At 38.2% G+C, this 24,187-nt stretch overlaps 1 protein-coding gene across 1 annotated transcript; it reads right to left on the bottom strand.

The window, feature by feature from the left end:
• Window positions 1–3,134: 3,134 nt before the first annotated feature.
• LOC109243884 (probable serine incorporator) lies at window positions 3,135–9,482 on the bottom strand. Its single transcript, XM_019410895.1, has 6 exons — window positions 9,190–9,482; window positions 6,062–6,298; window positions 5,043–5,154; window positions 4,786–4,960; window positions 4,270–4,507; window positions 3,135–3,600 (listed from the first exon to the last, which is right to left on the bottom strand). The coding sequence occupies exons 1-6, from the start codon at window positions 9,362–9,364 to the stop codon at window positions 3,311–3,313; spliced, it is 1,227 nt and encodes a 408-aa protein (XP_019266440.1). The 5' UTR covers window positions 9,365–9,482; the 3' UTR covers window positions 3,135–3,310.
• Between the last annotated feature and the right edge of the window lie 14,705 nt (window positions 9,483–24,187).

Raw genomic sequence — 24,187 nt, 5'->3', positions numbered from 1 at the left:
GGCAGACCCCTTTACTAAGAGCTTGCCACAGAAGACTTTTGATAAGCATGTAGACGGAATGGGTGTCAGAATTGTAGACGCATGGTTATTAGTATAAGTGGAAGATTGAAAGGATATATTATAAATCATGTGCATTGTTATAGTATTCTTTATGGAACAATTATTTATTCATTTATTCAATTCAATAAAGTTTTATTTTAAATAGATCATGTATATCTGTGTATCCATTGCTTATATAGTAGATGATTTAATGTATAGAGTTTAGCTTATACACAGAAGATTAAATCATCGGTTCTTATAAGTCATAAAGTTTATGTTCACAATCTAATGATGGAATTGGACAAACCATCGGAATGGTTGTAGCACAAGATTAAATATAATTTATCTTGATTATGGGAATGGTTTAATTCCAACTTCTTGTGCTAGTACATTTTGTATGTATTGAACGGATCAAGTAGAGATAAATATTTTATACTGACTTAATAAAATAATTTCTCTAGTCCATTTAATGTACTTATACTCTTAATCTTGGTATAATTATTATTAGTTGTGTGTGTCATTTATTGTTTTGATTTATTAAAAGGCGAGATTCTTTCGTGGGTCAATAAGCATGGTAAATTGGACAATAATGATATACATTGACGAAGTAATAATTAGTTTATAGAATCCATGTCTCGGTTTTTGAGATTGATGATACTCCTTTATGAAAGCTTATAAGTTTTCATGTGTAAACCCGGCCGATGGATTTTGTATCTGACACATGAAATAAGTTAAGCGAAAGTCTAAAGGAAGTAATCAATAAATTAAATTGTTAGTAATTTAATTTGATTGGTTAGTATCTGAACCTTAACATGGGAGTTAAATAAGGTTTTATGGAAGAATTTCGAAATTGAACTAAGGAGTGCAATTACGAATTTTTAGTGGAATAATTCGTAATTTATTATGGTAGATATTAATTTCAATTTCAAAATTAATCCCATAATAGGAAGCCTTGTTAATTAAATTCTATGGTCCCACTGTGCCTAAATAATAGAAAATAAAGGAAACTTTTCCTTAGTGGAAGAATTGGAAAAGGGTTTAACCTAAAAAACGTGGCTATATATACTCCATATAGGGCGGGTCGTTTTTGGACACTGGTTTTACACGTTTTTCTTCCTTGGAATTTCGCCCACCCGAAATTTTCTCTTTCTGGATATTATTTGGCTAATACGGTAGAAGACTGTAGAGGTTTTGCTGAGGTCGCGGTCTTGCAACTCTGAAATTGGAGACCGAGATTAATCTCCTTTGTTCACGCTTCAAGAGGTAACTCGAATAATCTCCATATGTGCTAAATGTTTAATTTACACGTGAATATGATACTGTAATTGTTTCTGCTGCGATATATAATCTCTCACTTTCATCTTCTGGATATATGAAATCTTAACCGGCCAACACTCAGCCTCATATAACATGGCCGGTCTAATCACCCCTCTGTAAAACTTACATTTAAACCTTTACCGCTCTATGGCATAACATGTTAAAAAAAAGTTAAATTTGACATATGTGGACGCTTAAAAGGATATTCTATTTTTGCTAATTAGTTGATTGAACTCTGGAATAAAATATCATTTATCTTAATGAAATCTTCAACTCACTCGTTGAGATTTGATCCTTCTTTTTTCAGACAATCGTTAAAACGGAAATAAGGAATTGCATAGACGGGAGGAAGTAAGGCTGTCATAATACTCGTAACTTAGGAACGAGAATAGGCATCCATGGTCACCCGCATAGTTTAAGTGTTTAATAGCATGTTAGACCAAGCGGTAAAAATCAACTTTTTTTCCGAAAGTGCTTTTTTGAATTTTTTTTTGGTAAAAAACAGTTTGTGTTTGACTAATTAATTTAAATAATCTTTCTGAGCAGCAATTAGTATTCAGCCAAGCCTTTAGAAATTGCTTCTAAGTGTATTTTTCTCAAAAATACTTTTCAAAAAATGCTTTTGAAAAAAAGCTATTTTTTTCTACTTCTGCTTCTCCTCAAAAACACTTTTTTTTTCTTTCAAAAACTTGACCAAACACTTCAACTTTGAAAAAAATAATCATATTTTTTGAAAGAAAAAAAAATACTTCTAGGATGGGAGAAGCTTGGCCAAACAGGCTATAAATGACTTTTCAGAACGTGTATAGAGTGCAAACTATTTATTTTCCCAATACTTGGACCTCTAAGGGATAAAAAAAAAAGGGAAATTACCAGCTATGTCCATTTATAAGTAGCTCATTACAAAAATTGGCCAATTGATAAAATATTACTAATATTAGCCAAATTAGCCAATTAGCTATTTGTAGCAAAAAAATATCAAATTTTTGCTTTGTTTTGAGTGGGTGTTATTAGAATAGATTGGGCACAACTTAAGGAGCTTGAATCTCAGTTTTGGGATGATTTGGTGAAGTTTTGAGGTGGTTTGAATTGAAAATTCGAAGTAAAAGCTGAACATGAAAAAAAATGATATGTGTATCACATTGTGTATCATTTGTGTATCACATATGTATCATATTTGTATCAATTGTGTATCACATGTATATCCATGTATACCTGTGTGTGTGATACATGTTTGATACATGTGTCGCAGAAGACTTTTTTGAACTCGATTTAATTACGAATTTTGATACAAAACCAGTCCAAATCACCTCCAATCTTCCTCAAATTTTGTGTATTGACTTATCTATATATTTTCAATGAATTTCAACTATACCCATTGAAAAAGTTCCTTTTTTGTTTAGATTTTTGGAATATTGTATAGATTTTTGTATTTCATCACCTTATGTGCTACTCCATCCATGAAATTTCCTTTCCGTCTTGTATCTAATGTTGCTAATCACGCTTAAAAATATGGAAGGTAATTTTTGCATGTAATTCTTTGAGAGAAAGAACCCTATTATTTGGTTTTCAATTTTTGTTGACTAGTTTTGGTAAGTCTATGACTAATGGTTAGAGGTTGGTAAATTGAGATTTATTTGGGACATTTGTGTAAGTTTCCCTAAAAAAAAAAAAGCCAAGAGCTGGAGTGAGATTTTTTTTTTTTGGGGTGGGGGGTGGGGGAGGGGGGCATAGTCTGATATCTACTCCGGATTTTATTTCAAGCAAGTATGATGTACGTGCAAAGCTAGATACAAAATACTAGTATTACATTTATCTGTAGATACATACAACTACATCTTGGTCTTTCAGTAGGACCACTGACATTTTATATTTACATAACAAGCTTGATACAAGTTGAAGACACACATTAACAAAGACAGATAACACTACATACTGATTCATTATATAAGGATCAATAGAATTCCCGGTCAGGGAAGAGCAATGGAGCCACAAGGGACCAAATATATAGTCCAGCAGTAACCCATTCTGTACATATGCGAACCCAAAGAGATGTCCAACCAACATCGATTAGGTCTGAACTCTCAGAACTGCTAGTCCACCCAGAAAGAAGCATTGCAGAATACATGCTAGCTAGAGCAAATATCAGATGGAAGAATGAGTAGGAATAGCTCACTGGCCGTGCTTCTGCTGATCCTTTCCCAGATTCCAGCTCCTCGGAAGCAAGAAGGGATTTCTTCTCACCTATAACAGAAGATTGGTACTAGTCAAGAAATTTTTCGTGAAGTTGCGTAAAATATGCAGATAGAGAAATTCTACAGCAAGATATCAGCCGCATCACAGGCAAGACTTTCAATGACTATTGCTCATGAATGGATGGATCACAACAGCTTGTGTGAGGTCTGATGTACTAATATAATGTCGCTTAATATTAGAGTACTGTTACTTGAAAGAAACAATGGGTATGTTCCACTATTCTGTACGAGTATATTTCCGCTTTTGAGTAACAATTTCACCATCTTAATTCACCTAGGCACATAAACACAGCTACAACAGGTAGTACATGCTAGAAGATCCATTGTTAAGAAAGCACAAGCAATATTCCACCTAGGTTATCAAAATAAAATAAAAAGGGAAGGAGAATACACTGTGACAATAACCATAACAGCTTCTCCTAAAAGTCATCACCACCCATTATAGTCAAAATTGACAATAACCAGACAACAACAACAACAACATACCCCGTAATATCCCACATTGTGGGGAAGGGACAAAATAACCAGACAAATCACAGGAATCTTTTTTTTTTTGGATAGGGAAATCACAGGAATCTTCATGAATTGAGAAAATGGGTTTACAAATCTTAAGTCATTCACTGAGCTGCAGAAGAAATAGTAAAAGAGGTTTTAGTACCTGATCTGGGAGAAGACGGAGGAGAGAGAAAAGTAGTTGAAGATCCAGCACGAAGAGCAGAATATAGAACTGAGAGAACAGTTGTAAGCATCCCAAGAACAAGGGTACTTGTTGTTACAGCCTTTGATTTGTTAAGCCCATTGCAGACATAATCTCGAGGTTCACTAGATAGACCGGTGTAGCAAACATAAGCACAATAAACAGATATCACAGAGGCCGGCAATAGGCTGCCATTTACCTGGACATAGTTAAAGGAGAAAGCTGATTAGTATAAGTAAAAACACAAAAGAAAAAGATTTAGGTACCACAAGTGATTCTTCTGAATGCATAGAATAGGCAGATAACCCTAAAGGAAATGTTTGACCTATACATATAAGTATATGCATGTCATCCGCAAGAGATAATCGACTTCGTAATGCATAATGCATATGAAGCATTTCAATATTTTTAAAAAGTTATCCTCCAGAGCAGAAGTGTTAAGGTGAATAAAACAGCATCAGCAGAGAGAGCATTTACCTTTGGGTGCAAAGCAATAACAGCAAATGCAAATGCAAGGATCATGGTCATTACAATGAAGAACACGTTCAGTCCACAGTCATGTCCAGAAGGATTGAACCACATAAATAAGATTCCAGAAAAAGCAAATGTTGCAATATAGCATCCCACAGATATCACAAGTAAAGCAATATACCTGCACAAAATATGTCAAACTTTTAAAGATAAAAAAAGGTCCACGGATAAAATTATTAAAAAAGATAAGAAATTGAACCAACCACTTTTGTTCATCTTTTGCAACCCATGAATCATTCCATGAATGTGTAGCATCTAACAGTATTATTACTTGGATTAACAAAAACAACCCTGCCCCAAATTTCGAAATAAAACCTGCAAAGGCAGAAAATAAAACCAATCAGGTAAGATGAAAATAAAATACAAATATTGACAGTTAACTATCTGAACTAAAGAAGCGACACAATATAAAAAAATAGAACAGGATTTTGAACCCACAAGCTAGAGGAGAGTGCACTTATTGGAAGAAGTAAACTGGAAAAACAGTGGTAAAAAAATGGTAAAAAGCTGAATTAAGTGTTATCAAAGGTGAAAAGCGCAAAAAACTCTAAGGTCCATTAGGTCTTTAATGAAAGCATAAATAAAGCGTGGGCTTTAATGAAGAAAGACGCAAATTGAGAAAATATATAAATATGCATGTGTAGTCCAAGACTAATAAGTGTGAATAACAAATATCTGGACAAAGAAATTGAAAAAGAATTACGATAAAGTGAAATATTAATTGTTTAGTGTCGCCTCTTCAAGATTAAGCTATTGGCAAGGAAAAGTATGCCTTAGAGCCTTGATGACGACATTGAAGCACCCGCAAAGCGAGATGAAGCGCTCAACATGTTTTGAGCCTCGCTTCAGGGCTTAAGCGTGCCTTTGACAACACTGGATGAACTGGAAAAAATGTGAACTGTCAAAACATGCCAGTTCCTTTACCTAGTTGATATTCAGTTCATCATGTACTTGCTACGCAATATTATGTTTCATAGGGACATTATCTGGTAATTTTGAAGAAAAATCTTTCTAAGGTATGGTAGATCTGACAGAATTGAAATCCCTAGTCTTGTAACTTCTGAAAGGAGAATATAAAATGACAGTTGATGATTTTATGTAGATGTCATACTAAAAAAAATGATTTAAATGTTGAGTACTAGATTAATTTCAGTACTTAAAAAAGAAAAAAGATTTAAATGTTGACTACTAAATTATTTCAGTTTAAGGGCATAGAACTGACTATAAACTGTTATGACACCGTTAGGCAGGAAAAACATAAGGGCAACAAGCAACACCCAGATCACCAATTTCGCAACCCATCCACCGTGATGCCACGAGTCACGCTTATCATTTTGATCCTTGACACCAATCATTATAAGTGCAAGCAGTCCAAAAAACAAGAAATTCCCCAAACTGACACGAAGAACAGCTTGTGCTTGAAACCATTCCTTCGAGTAATTGTCTGAAGTGTTTATCCCTACAACCAACAAACATATGAACGACTTAGCAAGAAATGCAAGTATTACTTTCATCATTGTAAAACAACAAGTAGCAAGAATAATATGGGGGATCTCAACAGATATCTCAGTTGGACTATTGGCTTATTTAGAGACAAAACAGATTTAGATACAGAAAGAAATCTGAAAAGAATTTTGAGTTAAACTTCCATCAATTCTTTGTTCCTTTTTTCCTGGCAAAGAACTACTAATTTTTGACACATTTCCTTTTAGCCAGATATATATAGAAGGAGGTCCAATTTGCAGTCAATTCCTCTGTTTTTTATTTAATTTGATGTGCTTTTCTATAGTTTCCAAACGATACCTCCTAACCAGCGTTTCCAATCAAAACCTGTAACATTATAAGTTATTTGGCAATATTACTCTCAATAAAGAAATACAAATAAATCAAAAAGTGGGTGGTTGACCGCTGCCTCCTTGTCCTGGAGGCTCTCTGGCAAGGAAGGAGTACTTTTCTAATTAGCTAATTTCTTTTCAAATCAGTTGATTCTTTTGGAGTTTCAGTACTTCATTAAAAGTCAAATCCATCATCATCTACCAAAGATACATTATCACATTAGCATTTTTTCACTGAAGGAGAAAAAAGGGAAGCCCGGTGCACAAAGCATTCGCATTCACGCAAGGTCCGGGAAAGGGCTGCACCCCAGAGGGTGTGATGTAGAGTGTAGGCAGCCTACCCTAACGCAAGCATTAGTGGTTGCTTCCACGGCTCGAACCCATTACCAGATACAACTCTTTACCGAAGGAAACTTTGTAAAAAATCATAAAACCTAGAAGGTGCAGTGTGATGTGAAAATTGAAGAGGACAGTCATAACAGGAGAAAAAGCATAATATCGTCTCTTAAGTTTGTATCTTCATTTACTGAAGTAGCATGCTTTGAAAGATCTCAAGTATACTTGGGAGTATATATCATTTGAGTACCATATCAGGTAGAACTTCCTCCTTCTAAGTCCCTTCATAGAAAGCAGGATGCATCCGGCAGAGCTACTTAAGGAAAGAAAAATCTAGAGAAGGAATCAACTAGAAGCAAAGCAACAAAACAACCAGTAACCGAAGCAACCATTTTATATCTTCTCCTATTAATATGAAACCACTTCGCCCTCAAATAGCATAGCATGTACCCCAAATAGTTTGCATGCAGTCGTCAGTGAACCATGTAAAGCTGAACACTGATCAGCAAAGAAGAGTGGCATCTATGGCTTGCTAGTGAAGCGTGTGACCGATCTCATGCTTAAGCTGCTAGAGAGAGCACATTGTAGTTTACTTCATTATGTCTTCAAGGGGTCGTTTGGTAGGTGCTATTAGAAAATATAATGCAAGCATTAGCTCTGTACACTACTAATTCCTTGTTTGGTACTTCCTCTGTTCCAGTTTATGTGAACCTATTTCCTTTTTGGTCCGTTCCAAAAAGGATGACCCTTTTCTAAATTTGGTAACAATTTAGCTTAAACTTACAATTCTACCCCTAATGGGAAGCTTTTACAACCACACAAATACTCCGGGCCCCTTTTTGACTTGTTTAGGACCACAAATTCCAAAAGTCTTTATTTTTTCTTAAACTCCGTGCCCAGTCAAACAAGTTCACATAAATTGAAACGGAGGGAGTGCATTTTTTTAACTTATGCATTACTAATACTTGTATTAGTTATACATCCTATTTAGTATTATCCTATGTATAACTAATACTCCCTCCGTTTCATATTAAATGAGGTGCTTTCCTTTTTAGTCTGTTCCAAAATAAATGACACATTTCTAAATTTGAAAATAATTCAAATTTAAACTCCTCATTTTACCCATTTTACCCTTAATGAGAAGCTTTTATAACCACATAAAAGTCATGGCCCCACAAAGCTTTACCCCTTAAGCTTTTAAGACCACAAATATCAAAAGTCTTTCTTTTTTTCCATAAACTCCGTGCCGAGTCAAACTAACTCATTTAATTTGAAACGGAGGGAGTACATAACAAACCATGGTATTAGCAATGCACGAGTTCTTAATACTTGCATAAGCATGGTTAAAGACATAATTGCCCCACAAATCCCTCAAAGTATACAAAGTTAAAGAATGTGGACGGTATTTTTATAAACAACTAATTTTTTAAGAAATTATGCAGTGCTTTAATACACCAAACCAAACAGTGGATAAGAAATAATCTCAATATAACTAATGCCAGCATAACTAATCCCAGCTAATACTAACATTGCTAATACACCATATTCAGCACTATTCTTATACCTCCTACCAAACAATCCCTAACAGCTAGAAAGGTCTCCCAGAGAACTACAATCTAATGTTCTCCTAAAGAACCTGCGTAACTATATAAATACATTCAAAATCAGGATAGTTTTGCCATAGCAAAATGCAAATTTTATCATTTACGATTCTGTCCTAAATACAACTGAAGATGGAACTTAAAGGTGAAAGGACAGATCACAACCCTAATTGCCAGAAGCCTGAAGCCTAATACTCCATCCTTTCCAATTTATACTGTACTCTTTCTATTTTGGAACATTCCAAAATGTTTGACGCTATTTTAATTTCTTATAATTTTCACACCTTCCAAAATTCAATTTCAATAAATATTTTCACTTTCGAACTCTGATGCGATACTTTCCTGTTAAACTAACTTTTTATCATTACTATAATATTTTTCTTCCACTATCAATTATACCGTGTATAAGTCAGAGTGCTTAAGTACTACCAGCTACGTCCCAATAGTAACTAAAATTTTGAAGGCGGAGAAGAATAAGATATCCGACCGGCTATTCAACAATTTGAATCAAGCCATAAAAGCTAACATAAAACAGTTTGAAGAGGTTAAAAAGAGATAGAAAAAAGAGGATAATTTACATGAGAAATTCTTGAGGAGAGGAGAAGCGACTTCTCTGAGAACCCAAGAGACGATCAAGGAAACACCAAATAGGGCACAATAAGCAAGTCTAGCTGAGCTCCTGGTCACACCTGACGCCACCGATGTGCAGAGTCCGCATGTCAATGACGCGCAGCAAGATGCCAAACACGACATCTCTCAACTTTCTCTCCGCGTGTTGCACTGAATAGTGGCAGGTCCTCCTGATTGGAATATTCTAGCACTTCAGTTCGGAATTTCTCGACGATTTTAATTTATTGTCCGCAACTTCCTTGTTTGAATGAATGTCTTATAGGTGGAAAAAATTGTCTTATAACTTAAACTGGGCTTCTTGTTAAAGGCCTAAGTCAAATAATTTGTATGGTCTGGCCCAGTATCAAAGCACGTTACCCAATAGAGAGGGTACCAAAACTCAGACCAAACTAGTTTAGATCAATTCTTTGGTCCAACTTCTATGGTGGAAACGAAGCCACTTTTAAGCTTGCGATTTAAAATATATTCACAATTTATAATATATTTAAAGATTATTTAATTTTCTCATACTTCAAGACACAACATCCTGAAGTTTAAACCTCAAGTTCAAACTTCAGGACATCGTGTCTTAAAGTTCAAAAATTGTGTCCAGAAATACGAATCTTATGTCCGAAATTTTAAATTAATAGTTCAGAATTTTAGGACAAAGTGTCCTGAATTTTAAATTAGCAGCTCAAAAATTCAGGACACTAAGTCCTGAATTCCAAATTCAAGATACTTAATCCTGAAGTTTGGGTGAAATGACTAATCTTTAAATACATCGTAAATTATGGATATTTTTAGATAACGGGCTTAAAAGTTACTAATAGTGCACTTCGCAACCTCATATGTTTGCTTCAAATATTTGAACTGAAGTTTGGGCGAAGTGCACTATGGATATTTTTAAATAGCGGGCTTAAAAGTGACTAATAGTGCACTTCGTCCAACCTCATGGGTTTGCTTCAACCATTTGAACTGAAGTTTGGGCAAAGTGCACTAGTGGCCACTTTTAAGTCTGCTATTTAAAATATATCCATAATTTACAGTGTATTTAAAGATTAGACATTTCGTCCAATTTTCAGGACTAAGTATCCTGAATTTTTGAGCTGCTAATTTGAAATTCAGGACTTAGAGTCCTAAATTATTAAACTGCTAATTTGAATTCAGCACTAAGTGCCCTGAATTTCTGAACTTCCAATTTAAAAGTCAGGACTTAAATTTAGCACTATATGTCTTGAATTTCTGAACTACTATTATAAAATTCAGGACATAAAATTCAAAATTCTAGACATAGTTTTCGAACTTTAGGACACGATTTCCTGAAATTTGAATATTGATGTTTAAACTTTAGGATGTTGTGTCCTGAAGTTTGGGTAAATTGATTAATCTTTAAATACATTGTAAACTGTGTATATATTTTATAGATGAGGTAGTTTGACTCGACATGGAGTTTAAGAAAAAAGAAGAATACTTTTAAAACTTGTGGTCTTAAATGCTTAAAGGATAAAAGCTTTATGGGACCATGACATTTGTGTGGTTATAAAAGCTTCTCATTAAGGGTAAATGGGTAAAATGAAGAGTTTACAGCTGAATTATTTACATATTTAGAAATTTGTCATATATTTAGAAACAGACTAAAAAGGAAAGTACCTCATCTAATTTGAAACAGAGGGAGCAAACAATATGCTCAAATATGACTACCTGGTATCATTTCTACTAGAAAGTTTTTACAAAGATTTTTTTCAATATTTTGAGAAAACCATTGCAAGTTTTTGCAAAATATTGGCTAAAAAATAATTTTGCATAAATTGAATATTTTTCCAAAAACTCTTATTCAAAATTTTCAAGCAAACAATGTTGCGTAAAATGATAACACGAAACTACATCTAGAATCATGGTCACATTATTAGATTAATAAACTACACTCTTTAAAGTAAGGGACACAAATTACTACTCCATTCATTGGAGGACAAAATAAGACTTAGTAATGACTAGAAGTGAAAAGATTGTTGCGCCTATTTCTCGTTGACTATCCTGTTACTTCTTATATAAGTAAGATCTCTCCTCCTCAAGACTCATGATTTTAACTCACGGACTATCAATATGTTAGTAATAACCTAGGGTAAATCTATAAGAGATCAACGAATTTATCTTGTCATTATCGAGATTTTCGTGTTATCATATTCTATTTCACGTAAAATAGTAGATTATACCAGTGGAGTAAGCAGGATTTTCACCAAAAGAATTTAAAAAGTAAAAAAAAAAACGCAAAAAAAAGCTAAAGAAATTTAACATTTAACATATACATAAAAAAAATTAATTTTATATATACAATATAATTTTCGGCGGAGAAGATTCGACTCTTTCTCCCGCCTAACTTCGCCCGTGGATTATACAAGTAAGTGTGTATTGGCTAGTATTTCAAGTCATATATTGGCAGTGCTATAATGGAAAAAAATATCCATGTTTAAGTTTCACGACGAACAATATTATTAAAACGTGCAGCACATTCCCTGCAGAAGAGGTGTTGAACTCCGTGATTGCTTAATTTGTCTTTGTCAATGCCTTGTTATTTAAAAAAAAAGGATGTTGTGATTGTAGTGTCTCAGTCAGTCACATCAAACATTACCACTTCCATGCATTATTAAACGTACACATCGCCTTATCGAGATGTTCCCATTGCAAACTTCCGATATAAGAGTCCAGAATCGAAATGTGGTTCTTTTGGACTCAAAATACTTTTTTTGAGTGTAAAAAAGAAGTTATCATTCTATATAAAACGCGGTTATGAACTGCGTTTTATCTTAACGCCCTTTTGGGACGTTAAGGTAAAGCGCGGTTCATAACCGTGTTTTATATAAAACGCAGTTGAATACCGCGCTTTACTGGAAGCTGAAAAGACAGCTATGTAAAGCACGGTTCATTACTGCGTTTTATATAGAATGCAGTAAGAAACCGCGTTATATATATATATATATATATATATATATATATATATATATATATATATATATGTATATAAAATAGATCCCTTTCCCTTTCCTCCACTTTCTGCCCGGACCTTCACCCCCCTTCCCCTTTAAAAAAAAAAACAACAGTTCCCCCTCCATTAACGTCCCAATGAGCTCGTGTGGATCCCACCCGTCCCGTAAAAAGTAGATATTATTGGTCCCACATCCTAGCCAAGCCTTCTATTGTTGTGGGTTGCTTGTTTCGGAGTCAAATTTTCAAATTTTCAACTTTTCGAAAAACATAATTCGAGGTATTCATATTTAGTTTATGTCCAAACTCGTATAAATAACGCATATTAGTTGTATTGAATGTGTTGTATGTTATTTTGCGTTATTTTTACGATTAAATTGGTATGTTATTTTTATCCGGACTAAGATATTAATGTTGTAAAAAAATATGTAAAAATTGTGAAATCATTATTATTTATTAATAAAAATGTTAATAAACTATTATTACTGTTTTATATGTATTTTTGTGATTACAATGTATTTGTTGTATTTTATCTGATTTAAATTATTTATTTGCTTAAAGACTAGTAATATAATGCCTTTTAGGGTAGTAAAATGTAATGCCTTCTAGCGTAGTAAAATGTTGTGTCTTTTAGCGTAGTATAATGTAGTGCCTTTTAGCGTAGTAAAATGTATTGCCTTTTAGCGTAGTTTCCCTATAGTTTAAGTATCTCTTATACTCAAAAATACGTCAAAATAACTGATAGATCAAACACAAACTCTGTCCAATTATAGTCAACATATAATTGGTGCTACTAGGCCGCAAATATCGAGCCTGGAACCCATATATGAATATTTAATAATTAAATATTATATAATTATTAAAATTAATTATTTAATTTACAAACAAACATATAAAATTATAAAACTAACATGTAAAATAATAAATCTCACACATAGAAGAATTCAGGATAAATTGGTGCTACTGGGCTGCAAATATCGAGTCTGGAACCCATATGTGAATATTTATTTATAAAACTTTATTATTTAATTTACAAGCTATCATATAAAATTATAATAAAACTAACACATAGAAGAATTTAGGATATCTTGGTGCTACTGGCCTCAAATATCAGTACCTGGACATATTGCAGCGGCTCACTGCTTTCGAATACTCTATTCATTGGGCCTGGGAGCGGTTCCTGCAGTTGCAGCCACCTCTACCACCATTAGATCCGGGTGTACCACCGGAGTTGCTCCTCTAGCTAGGAGGTGGGTTCTCCGGCGGGGATATATGTGCGAGTACGAGGCTCGGCATAATCTCTCCTTGTTGAGGGATATATTGGATTTGCTGGATGGCGCACAGGTAAATGTATATCTATGTTTACTTGTAATACACTCTAAACACAAGTTGCGTATACTGACGTGTTCTGTTCTTACTTAATAGTTCATCTGGTCGGCATACAGCGACGAGTTGATAGCTGGATTGCCCTGTTATTGCTCGGCTGGCCGTCTTATGTGGGCCTCTTCCGCCCCGTTGTTCTGCCTTGATATTGTGAAACATCATGCCACCGAGCGGGTACTTCGCCAGTTTGGCTGTCCACAGCTCGTACCGACGCCGCCCACTTGGGAGACCACACATTACTGTCGCGCCCCCTTTTTCTCGCGAAATTGGGTTTATGACATTTGGTAGGGACAACTCGTTCCTTTTGGGAAAGGGGTTTTGCAATTTTGAAGAGTCGCCACCTAATGATTAGGGTGCATTAGGACACCAAAAGAGTTTGATTTGGATAACCAGAGATAGGGTAAGGGCTTGAAATTATTCTAAGGGGAAGGTGTTAGGCACCCCTCAGAATCCACTAGTGTGGTTCCCGGCCAGACAATTATTGTGAATTTAGGTGCAAATAACATGTAGACAAATAAAGCTTCAAATAAGAGGGGATTTTCACATAATGGTTTANACAAGAATCATGCCATACGAGTTCAGGATCCGTCGGCGGAATATGCCGATGGAGACTTTCCAAGAGCGGACGCAATATTCAGGATGGGGTGAATGATTAAGTGATGGGGCTGTGGGAACTGGAGCGGAATCGCTCCTATCGAGATGGCCGTTGCTCGCCGGTTTACCTGCAAATAAGCAAATACAAGAATATATTGTGCATAAATTTAAACGTGATGCAAATTCCCGTCGGACCATGAATGTTGTCTTTGGACGGTTAGGATGACGTCCTTAGACCATGATGTCCTGGGCCATGATGCGTATAATAAAGGATTCGCAGGCCATGAAATGATGCTCTCGGGCTATGCGAATGATGCCTCCGAACCATGATGCCTTTGAATAATTATATGCAAAAGATTAAAGGAATCCTCAGTCCATGGCATGGCGTTCTCGGGCTATGCAAATGGTGCCTCCAAACAATGACGCCCTTGGATAATTTGGCGATCTTTCAGCCCATGAAATGGAGTATTTGGCGATCTTTCAGCCCATGAGATGCGTAAATAAAGCGGCAATCCTTCAGCCATGCAGAATATAAAATAAAGCGGCGATCTTTCAGCCATGCAGAATGTAAATAAGGTGGAGATCTTTCAGCCATGCAGGCGTAAATAAAGTGGCGATCTTTCAGCCATGCAGAATGTAAATGAGCTGGCGATCATTCAGCCATGCAAGCATAAATAAAGCGGCGATCTTTCAGCCATGCAGAACGTAAAATAAAGCGGCGATCTATCAGCCATGCAGAATAAGGTGGCAATCTTTCAGCCATGCAAGCGTAAATAAAGCGGCGATCTTTCAGCCATTCAGAACGTAAAATAAAGCGGCGATCTTTCAGCCATGCAGAACGTAAATAAAGCGGCGATCTTTCAGCCATGCAAGCGTAAATAAAGTGGCGATATTTCAGCCATGCAGATGTAGATGGAGATAGTGTTTAGTCTCGGAAGGCAGAATGATAGCCTTATGCAATGCAGACAATGCAGATGGAGACAGTGCTTAGTCTCAGAAGGCAGAATGGTAGCCTTATGCAATGCAAAAAATGCAGATAAGACGGCAAATGGTAATAGAGTTTCTTAGCTGATAACAGGTTGCAATAATTGTGACTGCTGGGGATATTGTGATATAGGGCATATCACCGATGTGCGTGGATAGCAAATGCTGGTAAATGCAACAATTCTGAGAGTTGTATTCCTGAACAACGTTTGTCTCGCGAGTGTATAGTATGTCAGATGCTTTCGCAATCCAAGTGTCTATATCCAAAGAAAAATTGTGAGTTTTGTAGAGGGAAGGTTAGTTCGTATCCCTGCTGGCCTTGCTTGACCTGTTCGTCTTTGATCTGGTGATACGGTATGTATCATTGGGGGGTAGCGTCGCTGAACAAAGCGATTTCGATAATAAACATGCATGAATTTGTAAAAATAAGATATAAGTATATATTTAAGAACAACTTTTAGATGAACCGACGACTGTGACGTGGCTCAAGACATTGCAATTTCTCTTGCTACGGAATTTTGAGGGTCCTCCTCAAAATTCTGCCCCAGTTTAATGAGTTGATGCCTTTGACGGCTACTGGCGATGACTGGCTGAAATTACTTCGGAATTTTAAGGGTCCTCTGCCTTAGTTTCCAATTACGGGGGGAAGTGAAAATTTTATTGAAATGTGACCGAACCCATAAGGCTGCCTACGTATCCCCTCTTAAACGGGAATCAGGTCAGACGTAGTTCAAATACATCATTTAGAAAAAATAATAAAGATTACACGTGGTAACGCTTGACTGCATCTGAATTAATTGGTTTTGGCCAAACTTCTCCGTCCATTTCTGCAAGTATGAGGTCTCCTCCTGTTAGAACCCGGTGAACCATGTACGGACCTTGCCAGTTGGGAGAGAATTTCCCTTTGGCTTCATCTTGGTGCGGAAAAACTTTCTTTAATACCAGCTGCCCTGGTGTGAACTGTCTCGGCTTGACCCTTTTGTTGAAGGCTCTGGACATTCTGTTATGATAAAGCTGACCATGACACACTACATTCATTCTCTTTCCATCTATAAGGGCTAGTTGCTCGTAACGACCCTTCACCCATTCTGCATCGTCGAGTTCAGCTTCCAGTATGATCCTTAAAGAAGGAATTTCCACCTCGGCGGGAATGACGACTTTCGTACCATAAACCAGCATGTAGGGGGTTGCCCCAGTTGATGTGCGGACTGTGGTGCGATACCCCAACAGCAAATGATAACTTTTCGTGCCATTGCTTATGATTCTCTATCATTTTCCTCAATATCTTCTTGATGTTTTTGTTAGCGGCTTCCACAGCTCCATTCATTTGGGGCCTATAGGCTGTTGAATTCTTGTGTCTAATCCTGAAGGTTTCACACATGGTTCTCATCAAGTCGCTGTTGAGGTTGGAACCGTTATCAGTGATGATTGATTCTGGAATCCCAAATCGACAAACAATACGGTCGCGGACAAAGTCTGCCACGACTTTCTTAGTTACCTGCTGTGTAGGATGCTGCTTCGACCCATTTGGTGAAATAGTCAATTGCTACGAGGATAAACCTGTGTCCGTTCGAAGTAATGGGCTCAATTGGACCAATAACATCCATTCCCCAGGCGGCGAATGGCCAAGGCGAGCTTGTTGCATTGAGCTCATTCGGCGGCACCTTTATCATGTCGGCATGAATCTGACAGCGATGGCATTTTCGGACGTACTGGATGCAATCTATCTCCATAGTCATCCAAAAACAACCAGCTCAAAGTATCTTCTTGGCTAAGACAAAACCGTTCATGTGTGGACCGCAGGTCCCAGCGTGAATCTCCTCTGGTATGTCATCTTCCTCTGAATCTATATCCGCTTGTTGCGTTGTCTCATTGCATGTCACAGTCATCGGTTCATCAAGATAAGTAATAGTAATGCTTTATAAGTAGAGTAATGAGAGAAAATAATAAGAGTGTTGATAAGGAAAATTGAAATGCTTTGATAAATTCCATAACTGTTTTGAACATTGAAGATCTTATTGCGGAAATTTAAAATGCGAAAGAGAAAACTAGTAAAATTAAAAGATAGTGCATGATGCTTGTTCAGCCTTGCTACCCCGAGGCTCGCCGGGCTCTGGTGGCTCTGATGGTCCAGTTATTGAGGCGTGCTCCTCTACTCACAGCTTGTATGGAAGGGCCTTCCTCCCCCTCCTCCTCGAGAATGACACAACAATCCATATCATCATCCTCTAGGAACAAATTCTTCACCGCTGCCAGTGCTTCCTCTTCTTCTGACCTATAGATAACATTGGCCGGTTGGAAAGTCTGGAAGGGCCTCTACATAGATAACATTGCAAGTGCTTCCTCTTCTTCTGACCCATAGATAACATTGGCCAGTTGGAAAGTCTTCTGACCCATAGATAACATTGAGGCGTGCTCCTCTACTCACAGCTTGTATGGAAGGGCCTTCCTCCCCCTCCTCCTCGAGAACGACACAACAATCCATATCATCATCCTCTAGGAACAAATTCTTCACCGCTGCCAGTGCTTCCCCTTCTTTTGACCCATAGATAACATTGGCCGGTTGGAAAGTCTGTTCCAAGTGTGGTATTGGCTGCTCCAGCGGATAGTAAGGATCGCGCCATGGTGGCGACCAGTTGTCCAATTATTCCTAGGTATACTCATATCCCAGACCGAAGGTGGTGCCATGCTTCTTGAGTTTTATGGGCTTAGCGATTCCTTGGAGGTTCTTGCCAAGCCCTTTACCCGGTTCGTACCCACTCCAATTCAATATGCTCTCGATTTTGTTGTCCCACCATTTGTCCTTGTCAACGACGTTGACCCGCTCGATGTGGTGATAGGTCTCCCCACCTATCTTTCTTCTGCCTCCTATTGCTGGGATAGTCTGGCGACTGTATATGGGATTGCTACCGTCGTCGTGAATGATCACCTCTTGGTGATTCCACTCAAACTTCACTGCCTGATGCAGTGTTGATGCTACGGCCCCGGCAGCATGAATCCAGGGTCGTCCCAACAGCAGATTGTAAGATTCCGGCACGTCTATAACTTGAAAATCCACATCGAACCAAGTAGGCCCCATTTGCAAACACAGACTAATTTCCCCAATGGTGGACCTTTGGGAGCCGTCGAAAGCTTTTACGTTGATGGCCCCGTCCTTGATCTCGTGCAGTCCCTTACCCAACTTCCTGAGTGTTACCAACGGACAAATGTTGAGGCTGGATCCCCCATCAATCAGGACTCTGGTGATAAAATAATCTTCGCATTGCACGGTGATGTGCAATGCCTTGTTGTGACACAACCCTTCTGGCGGCAGCTCATCTTCATAAAAAGTGATCTTGTGACTTTCCAATACCTGTCTTACCATGTTAGCCATCTCTCCGCCGGTGATGTTGCTTGGCACATATGCTTCGCTCAGCACCCTTAACAAAGCATTCTTGTGTGCATCGAAATTTTGTAGCAACGCACGGATAGAAATTTAGGCCGGTGTTTTGTTCAGCTGGTCAATGACCGAGTATTCCTTGGCCTGTATCTTTCTCCAGAGATCATCTGGCTCGATCTCGGTGATGGTTGGCCGGCTAGAAGCCTGCTTGCTCGACTCACCCAGATGTTCCAGGGTATAAACTCTACCAGTTCTCCTCATACCCTGTGCCGCAACAGCTTCTCCAAACATAACCTTGCCTTTCCTTCTTGCCTTTGCTGTGTAGTCCCATGGTATAGCCTTTGTATGCAACGGTGTTATGGCTGACATCGCCACTGGAATTGGCGTGGCTATCTTTACTTCGAATGGAGCATGCACCTTGGGCGGTAAAACTGCAACTTCGAATGGTGTGGGTGCCTTTGCTGGAGACACGAATTCGACCTCAATTGGCGCTGGCATCTTTGCAGATGATGATGCTTCAAACTCAAGCGGCATGGACATATTCACCTCGGCATCCCCAGAGGGCTGAATCTGGACTACGATCGGATTAAGGGTGACTATTGGTTTCTTTGGGTCGTCACCTTCTGTGATCAAACCGATCGATCCCTTGGGATCCCAATCATCCTCTATTTCAATCATGTGAATGCCTCCTCCCTTGTGGTCAGGTAGAGGGTTATTGCGGACATTTGGAGCAGGCTCCTTTGCCACAATAATCTTGTTATCAATTAGAGTCTGGATCTTATCTCTCAGAGAACGACATTTGTCAATGGTGTGTCCTTTCATGCCTGAATGGTATGCATAGGATTTATTTGGATTAACCCACTAAGAAGGGTTCTCAGGGGTTGCAGTAGGGATATGGGTGACATAACCAGCAACTTTAATTCTTTCATACAACTGGTCGATAGGTTCAGCAATAGCCGTATATTGTTTTGGAGGTCTTCGGTCAAAGTTTGGTCGAGGTCTAGGGAAGTTTTGGCATGCAGGTGGGGATTGATAGTGGGCGGGTTGAGTATTGTAGGCTTGGTAAACATGTGCGGGTTGGGATTTTTTGGGTGAAGTAGGCTGATATGTGGGAGGTGGTTGATAAGTGGGTGGTGGAGTTTGGTAAGAGGGTGAGGGTGCTTGGTAGTTTGGAGTAGGCTGATATGTGAGTGGAGGCATTGGGTAGGTTTGGTATTTGATGGGAGATTTGGTTCTTTGTGCAACCATTACGGCTCCTATGTCCCTTTTCTTGGACACACCTCCTGACTGTAAGGCCTTATTTGTAGCTTGCAAGGCCTCGAAGTTCGTAACCATGCCGCTTTTGATGCCCTCTTCGATCCTTTCTCCCAGCTTGATAATGTCAGAAAATTTGTGGCCTTCGATCATCATCATCCTTTCATAATACTGTGGGTCTTAGGCCCAGACAAAGAATTTCTTCATTTGTTCTTCTTCTAAGGCAGGTCTAATCTTAGCAGCTTCGGACCTCCAGCGAGTAGCATACTCGCGGAATGTTTCTGTGGGCTTTTTCTTTAGATTTTGAATATAGAACGCATCCGGCACATTCTCCGTGTTGAACCTGAACCTGTCCATAAAGTCGGACGCCATGCTTACCCAGTTCAGCCACTTCTTTGGATCTTGGCTTATGTACCAAGATAAAGCATCTCCCTTCAAGCTCCTCATGAAAAGCTTCATGCGGATTTTCTCGTCTTTTCCTGCTCCAACCAGCTTGTCACAGTATGTTCTCAAATGGACCCTCGGATCCCCTGTACCATCAAACATCTCGAACTTAGGAGGTTTGTACCCCTCGGGCAGTTTGACATCGGGCTGTATGCAAAGATCTTCGTAGTTCAGCCCTTCAATTCCCTTACTTCCTTCAACGCCTTGAATTCTGCTAGTCAATTTCTTAAGTTCTTCAGCTAGGTTCTTGATAAGCAAATCTTTATCATCAGACTCGGGTGTGCTTGAGATGGGTTGGGTGGAGTGAGGCACAGTCTCCACGTAGATGGGGGTGTTGTGGTGGGTGTGGCAGTGGTCATTTGTGATTCTGGGATGAGCGGCGGTGTATTATTGGAAGTATGGTAGGTGTTGCAGTGGTGGTGAGGAGCGGGATGGTTCTGTTGCTTCGGGATGTTCTGTGGAGGTGTAGGGTTATGAGCATTTGGGAAGTTGATATCTGGAGTAGTGAGGGAAAATGACAAATTCGCCAGATTCCGGACCTTATCAAGTTCTTCCCGAAATTTCAGCAGCTTTTGTTCCAAATGGGATGCATTTCCTTGGGAACCAAAGTACCATGACCGTGATTGACCTCTGCTCGTTCAATTGAGTTTTCCTTTCTGGCGTTGTTTAAATCTTCCATCTTCCCTTTGTTCTTGTTTTTGACGGGACTGAGAGGAGGAGTGGGTAGAGGGCCCCTGGATCTTGTGAAATAGGATGATGTTGCCAGAGTTCACGAACTAACCTTTGGGGAGGGGAATAAATAAATAAAAAGTAAAAACAAAAAAAGGTAACAAGTTAGTAAGGTTCATGAAAAATGTTGCAATATTTAAACACATAGTGCGGAATGTAAAGCGTGTCCTAATTTGGGGACCTGTTTGTGCCCGAGGTAGGCCTAGCGACAAGTTGATTTGGAGAACTTGGAATGCTAAATGCCTCATTTTATTGATAAAAGTAGACGAATTCCAAATTGACACTAAATAACAGGAAATAAAAGTCGCTAGTGGCTATTGGCCTTATTACATTTCATAAAAAGAAGAAAAACTCCTATCTATTTGGTCCTAGAAGGACCTTCCCCAGGTTGAATGCTCTCGTTGATCAAATCCTCCAGCTCGCGTAGGTTCACCAGTAAAAATGCCTTTGCCAGGTGTTCTCCTTCGTTTCCCTCAGAGTTCTGGCAGTCGGTGACTCTCTTCCTCACTTTTCCTTCTAATTCCAGCTGACTGTATTCCAGATATTCCAACTTTTCGCTAGCTTTGGCGGCTCTCTCTTTCCAATCATTGATTCGGTCATTTGATGGAAGACTCCTCCACCAGTCTAGCAAGAGTGGGGGTGTGCTAATCATACCGAAACTGGGGACCTCCTGCCTCATTTTCTGCAAAACAAAAGGGTTAGACCCTACCCCTACCAGACTCGACTATTTAATATCAACAATTAGCATGAAGCATTTAGTTCTCCAAATAAATGCACAGAACGTGGTGATGTCCGTTTGGGTTTAGGGAAACCCAGTGGACTTTGGACAAGGCTATCTTAAAGGATCATTATGTGGACAACATAACTGACCCGACTAGGTTTGACCATGATGCATGCACAGTTTAAACAGAGTAAGGTTTCTTAGGATTTTAGACTGGTACCCTTGAGCGGACAACACAAGAGGGAAAGCACGGAACCGTCGACTACACCGTTGATCGACTGGTTTTACCGCAAATATGCCTTTTGCGGATTTAGGGGGTGATAATATCGGAAGCGCGCAACCACTCATTATAAGCGTTGCTATAGGATTTGTTTGGCACGAGTGGAATATGATGTTGATCATGATTATGCAACAATTAAAGGCATGTTGTCACGTATTTGCACGTTTAAGAAAACAGTAAATACAATAATTTCATAATTTAAAGCGAAAATGAAGGAAAGCAGTAAAGGAAGGAAACAAAAGGGACAAGTCAGTTTTGCAATCGAAAAGAAATTGAATGCTTTAAAAGAAATAAACAAATAATTGCACGTAAAGAAGCATAAATTCACAGAATAGTTTGAAATGGTAAAAGCCTAAAAAAAAAATCCCCAGCAGAGTCGCCATGCTGTCGCGCCAACTTTTTCTCGCGAAATCGGGTTTATGACATTTGGTAGGGACAACTCGTTCCTTTTGGGAAAGGGGTTTTGCAATTTTGAAGAGTCGCCACCTAATGATTAGGGTGCATTAGGACACCAAAAGAGTTTGATTTGGATAACCAGAGATAGGGTAAGGGCTTGAAATTATTCTAAGGGGAAGGTGTTAGGCACCCCTCAGAATCCACTAGTATGGTTCCCGGCCAGACAATTATTGTGAATTTAGGTGCAAATAACATGTAGACAAATAAAGCTTCAAATAAGAGAGGATTTTCACATAATGATTTACAAATAAAAAAAGTTGGAAAGAACAATTAGAAAAGCTGGTTTTTAAAAGAAAGAGTTGAATTGCTAAAAGAAGTAAAGAAATAGAGGGAGGGGGGTCCTAAGTTTATTAAAAATATGGATCACCCCACACAATGTCCGGTAATCACTCCTCAATGAGGGGCTACACGTGACATTATCGCATGGTCATCATATCCATATCTACCCTTCCCATCCCGTCAAGGTATTACAGCGCGGAATGGTCTCGATTACTTATTGCATGCTATTACCCGTCCCAATCCTATCAGTCCCGGAGGCACGTAGGACTACTAATCCTAAAAGGGAAGGGATATTGGGCTTATTTGAGGTTTCAAAAGGTCAAAAATCTAAGGCGACATACAAAACACACATTGCACATTTTAAGGGGGGAAACATGTAAACAAACAGAGGCTCAATCACACCTCCTTGAACAGAAAAGCACGTAATTAGCATGACTTTCACATACTGGTTACGGTCTGATTAAATACCAAATATGAGAGAACTTAAAGGTTGAGGCAGACTGATTTATTACATAATTCAGATAAGAAGCCCGAATCAGGTCTGCCTGCTGGTTGTAATTGTTAAAACAGATTCAGTTTATAGTTTTACCCTATGGCTTGCCTAAGTGTTAAGACGGGGCCCTATAGACATGATATCTACTGAAAGTTAGAAGGTAATAAGACATTAAAATTCGAACGAATTGCTTGATGACCCTATAGGCATGCTTGCTAAACTTTGGTTAAGTGAAGGACTCAGATTGTCAAAAGAGAGGCAGAATTAACAGATTGATTACAGGTTCTGCAGGTGAAAGTACATATTATTGCTGATTTTATAGCTAGCATTAAGCGAAACAAATCAGATTCATTCAGAAGCTCCTATAGGCGTGCTTTCTATATGCTGCTGATTTTAAACCTTATAGACGTGGTTTCTAGATGCAGGACTTGTTTTAAAACTTATAAACATGGTACCTAAATGCAGAAATTAAAGCTTATAGACATGTTATCTAAATGCAGAAGTTGAACCTTATAGGCATGGTATCTAAATGCAAAAGTTGAACCTTATAGACATGGTATCTAAATGCAGAAATTGAACCTTATAGACAGGGTATCTAAATGCAGTTTGAATGGCGTTGGAATAAATCTATAGGCATGATTTCTAGGCAGAGTTGAATATGCAGAATTGTAATAATCCTATAGGCATGATTTCTATGTGTATTGAGTATGCAGAATTAGGATAGACCTATAGGCATGATTTCTATATGTATTTGAATTGTAGTAGACCTATAGGCATGATTTCTATATGTATTTGAATATGCAGAATTGCAATAAACCTATAGGCATGATTTCTACCCTTTTTGCATGCATAGTTACCCTAACCCTGTTTCACTAGCCAACCCCGAGTATTCTTTACAAATTATTACAAACCAGAGTAACAAATACATCAGAAAAATACAAAGAAAATAATTACAACCCTAAAAGGCCTGATTCTTGACTTCCTGCCTG

Source organism: Nicotiana attenuata, unplaced genomic scaffold, assembly GCF_001879085.1.
Source record: "Nicotiana attenuata strain UT unplaced genomic scaffold, NIATTr2, whole genome shotgun sequence".
In the NCBI taxonomy this organism is placed as follows: Eukaryota; Viridiplantae; Streptophyta; class Magnoliopsida; order Solanales; family Solanaceae; genus Nicotiana; species Nicotiana attenuata.
Note: the sequence above shows the minus strand (reverse complement) of the source record. Positions and strands in the feature narration are given on the sequence as shown.

What these genes read in the sequence shown, in the direction of transcription:
- LOC109243884 (XM_019410895.1), bottom strand. Translation starts at nt 9,364, where the DNA reads ATGTCGTGTTTGGCATCTTGCTGCGCGTCATTGACATGCGGACTCTGC. An exon ending in TCTCCTCAAGAATTTCTCAT is followed by an intron (nt 6,299 to 9,189) that starts GTAAATTATCCT and finishes TGTTGGTTGTAG; the next exon opens with GGATAAACACTTCAGACAAT. An exon ending in TTATTGCTTTGCACCCAAAG is followed by an intron (nt 4,508 to 4,785) that starts GTAAATGCTCTC and finishes AACTATGTCCAG; the next exon opens with GTAAATGGCAGCCTATTGCC.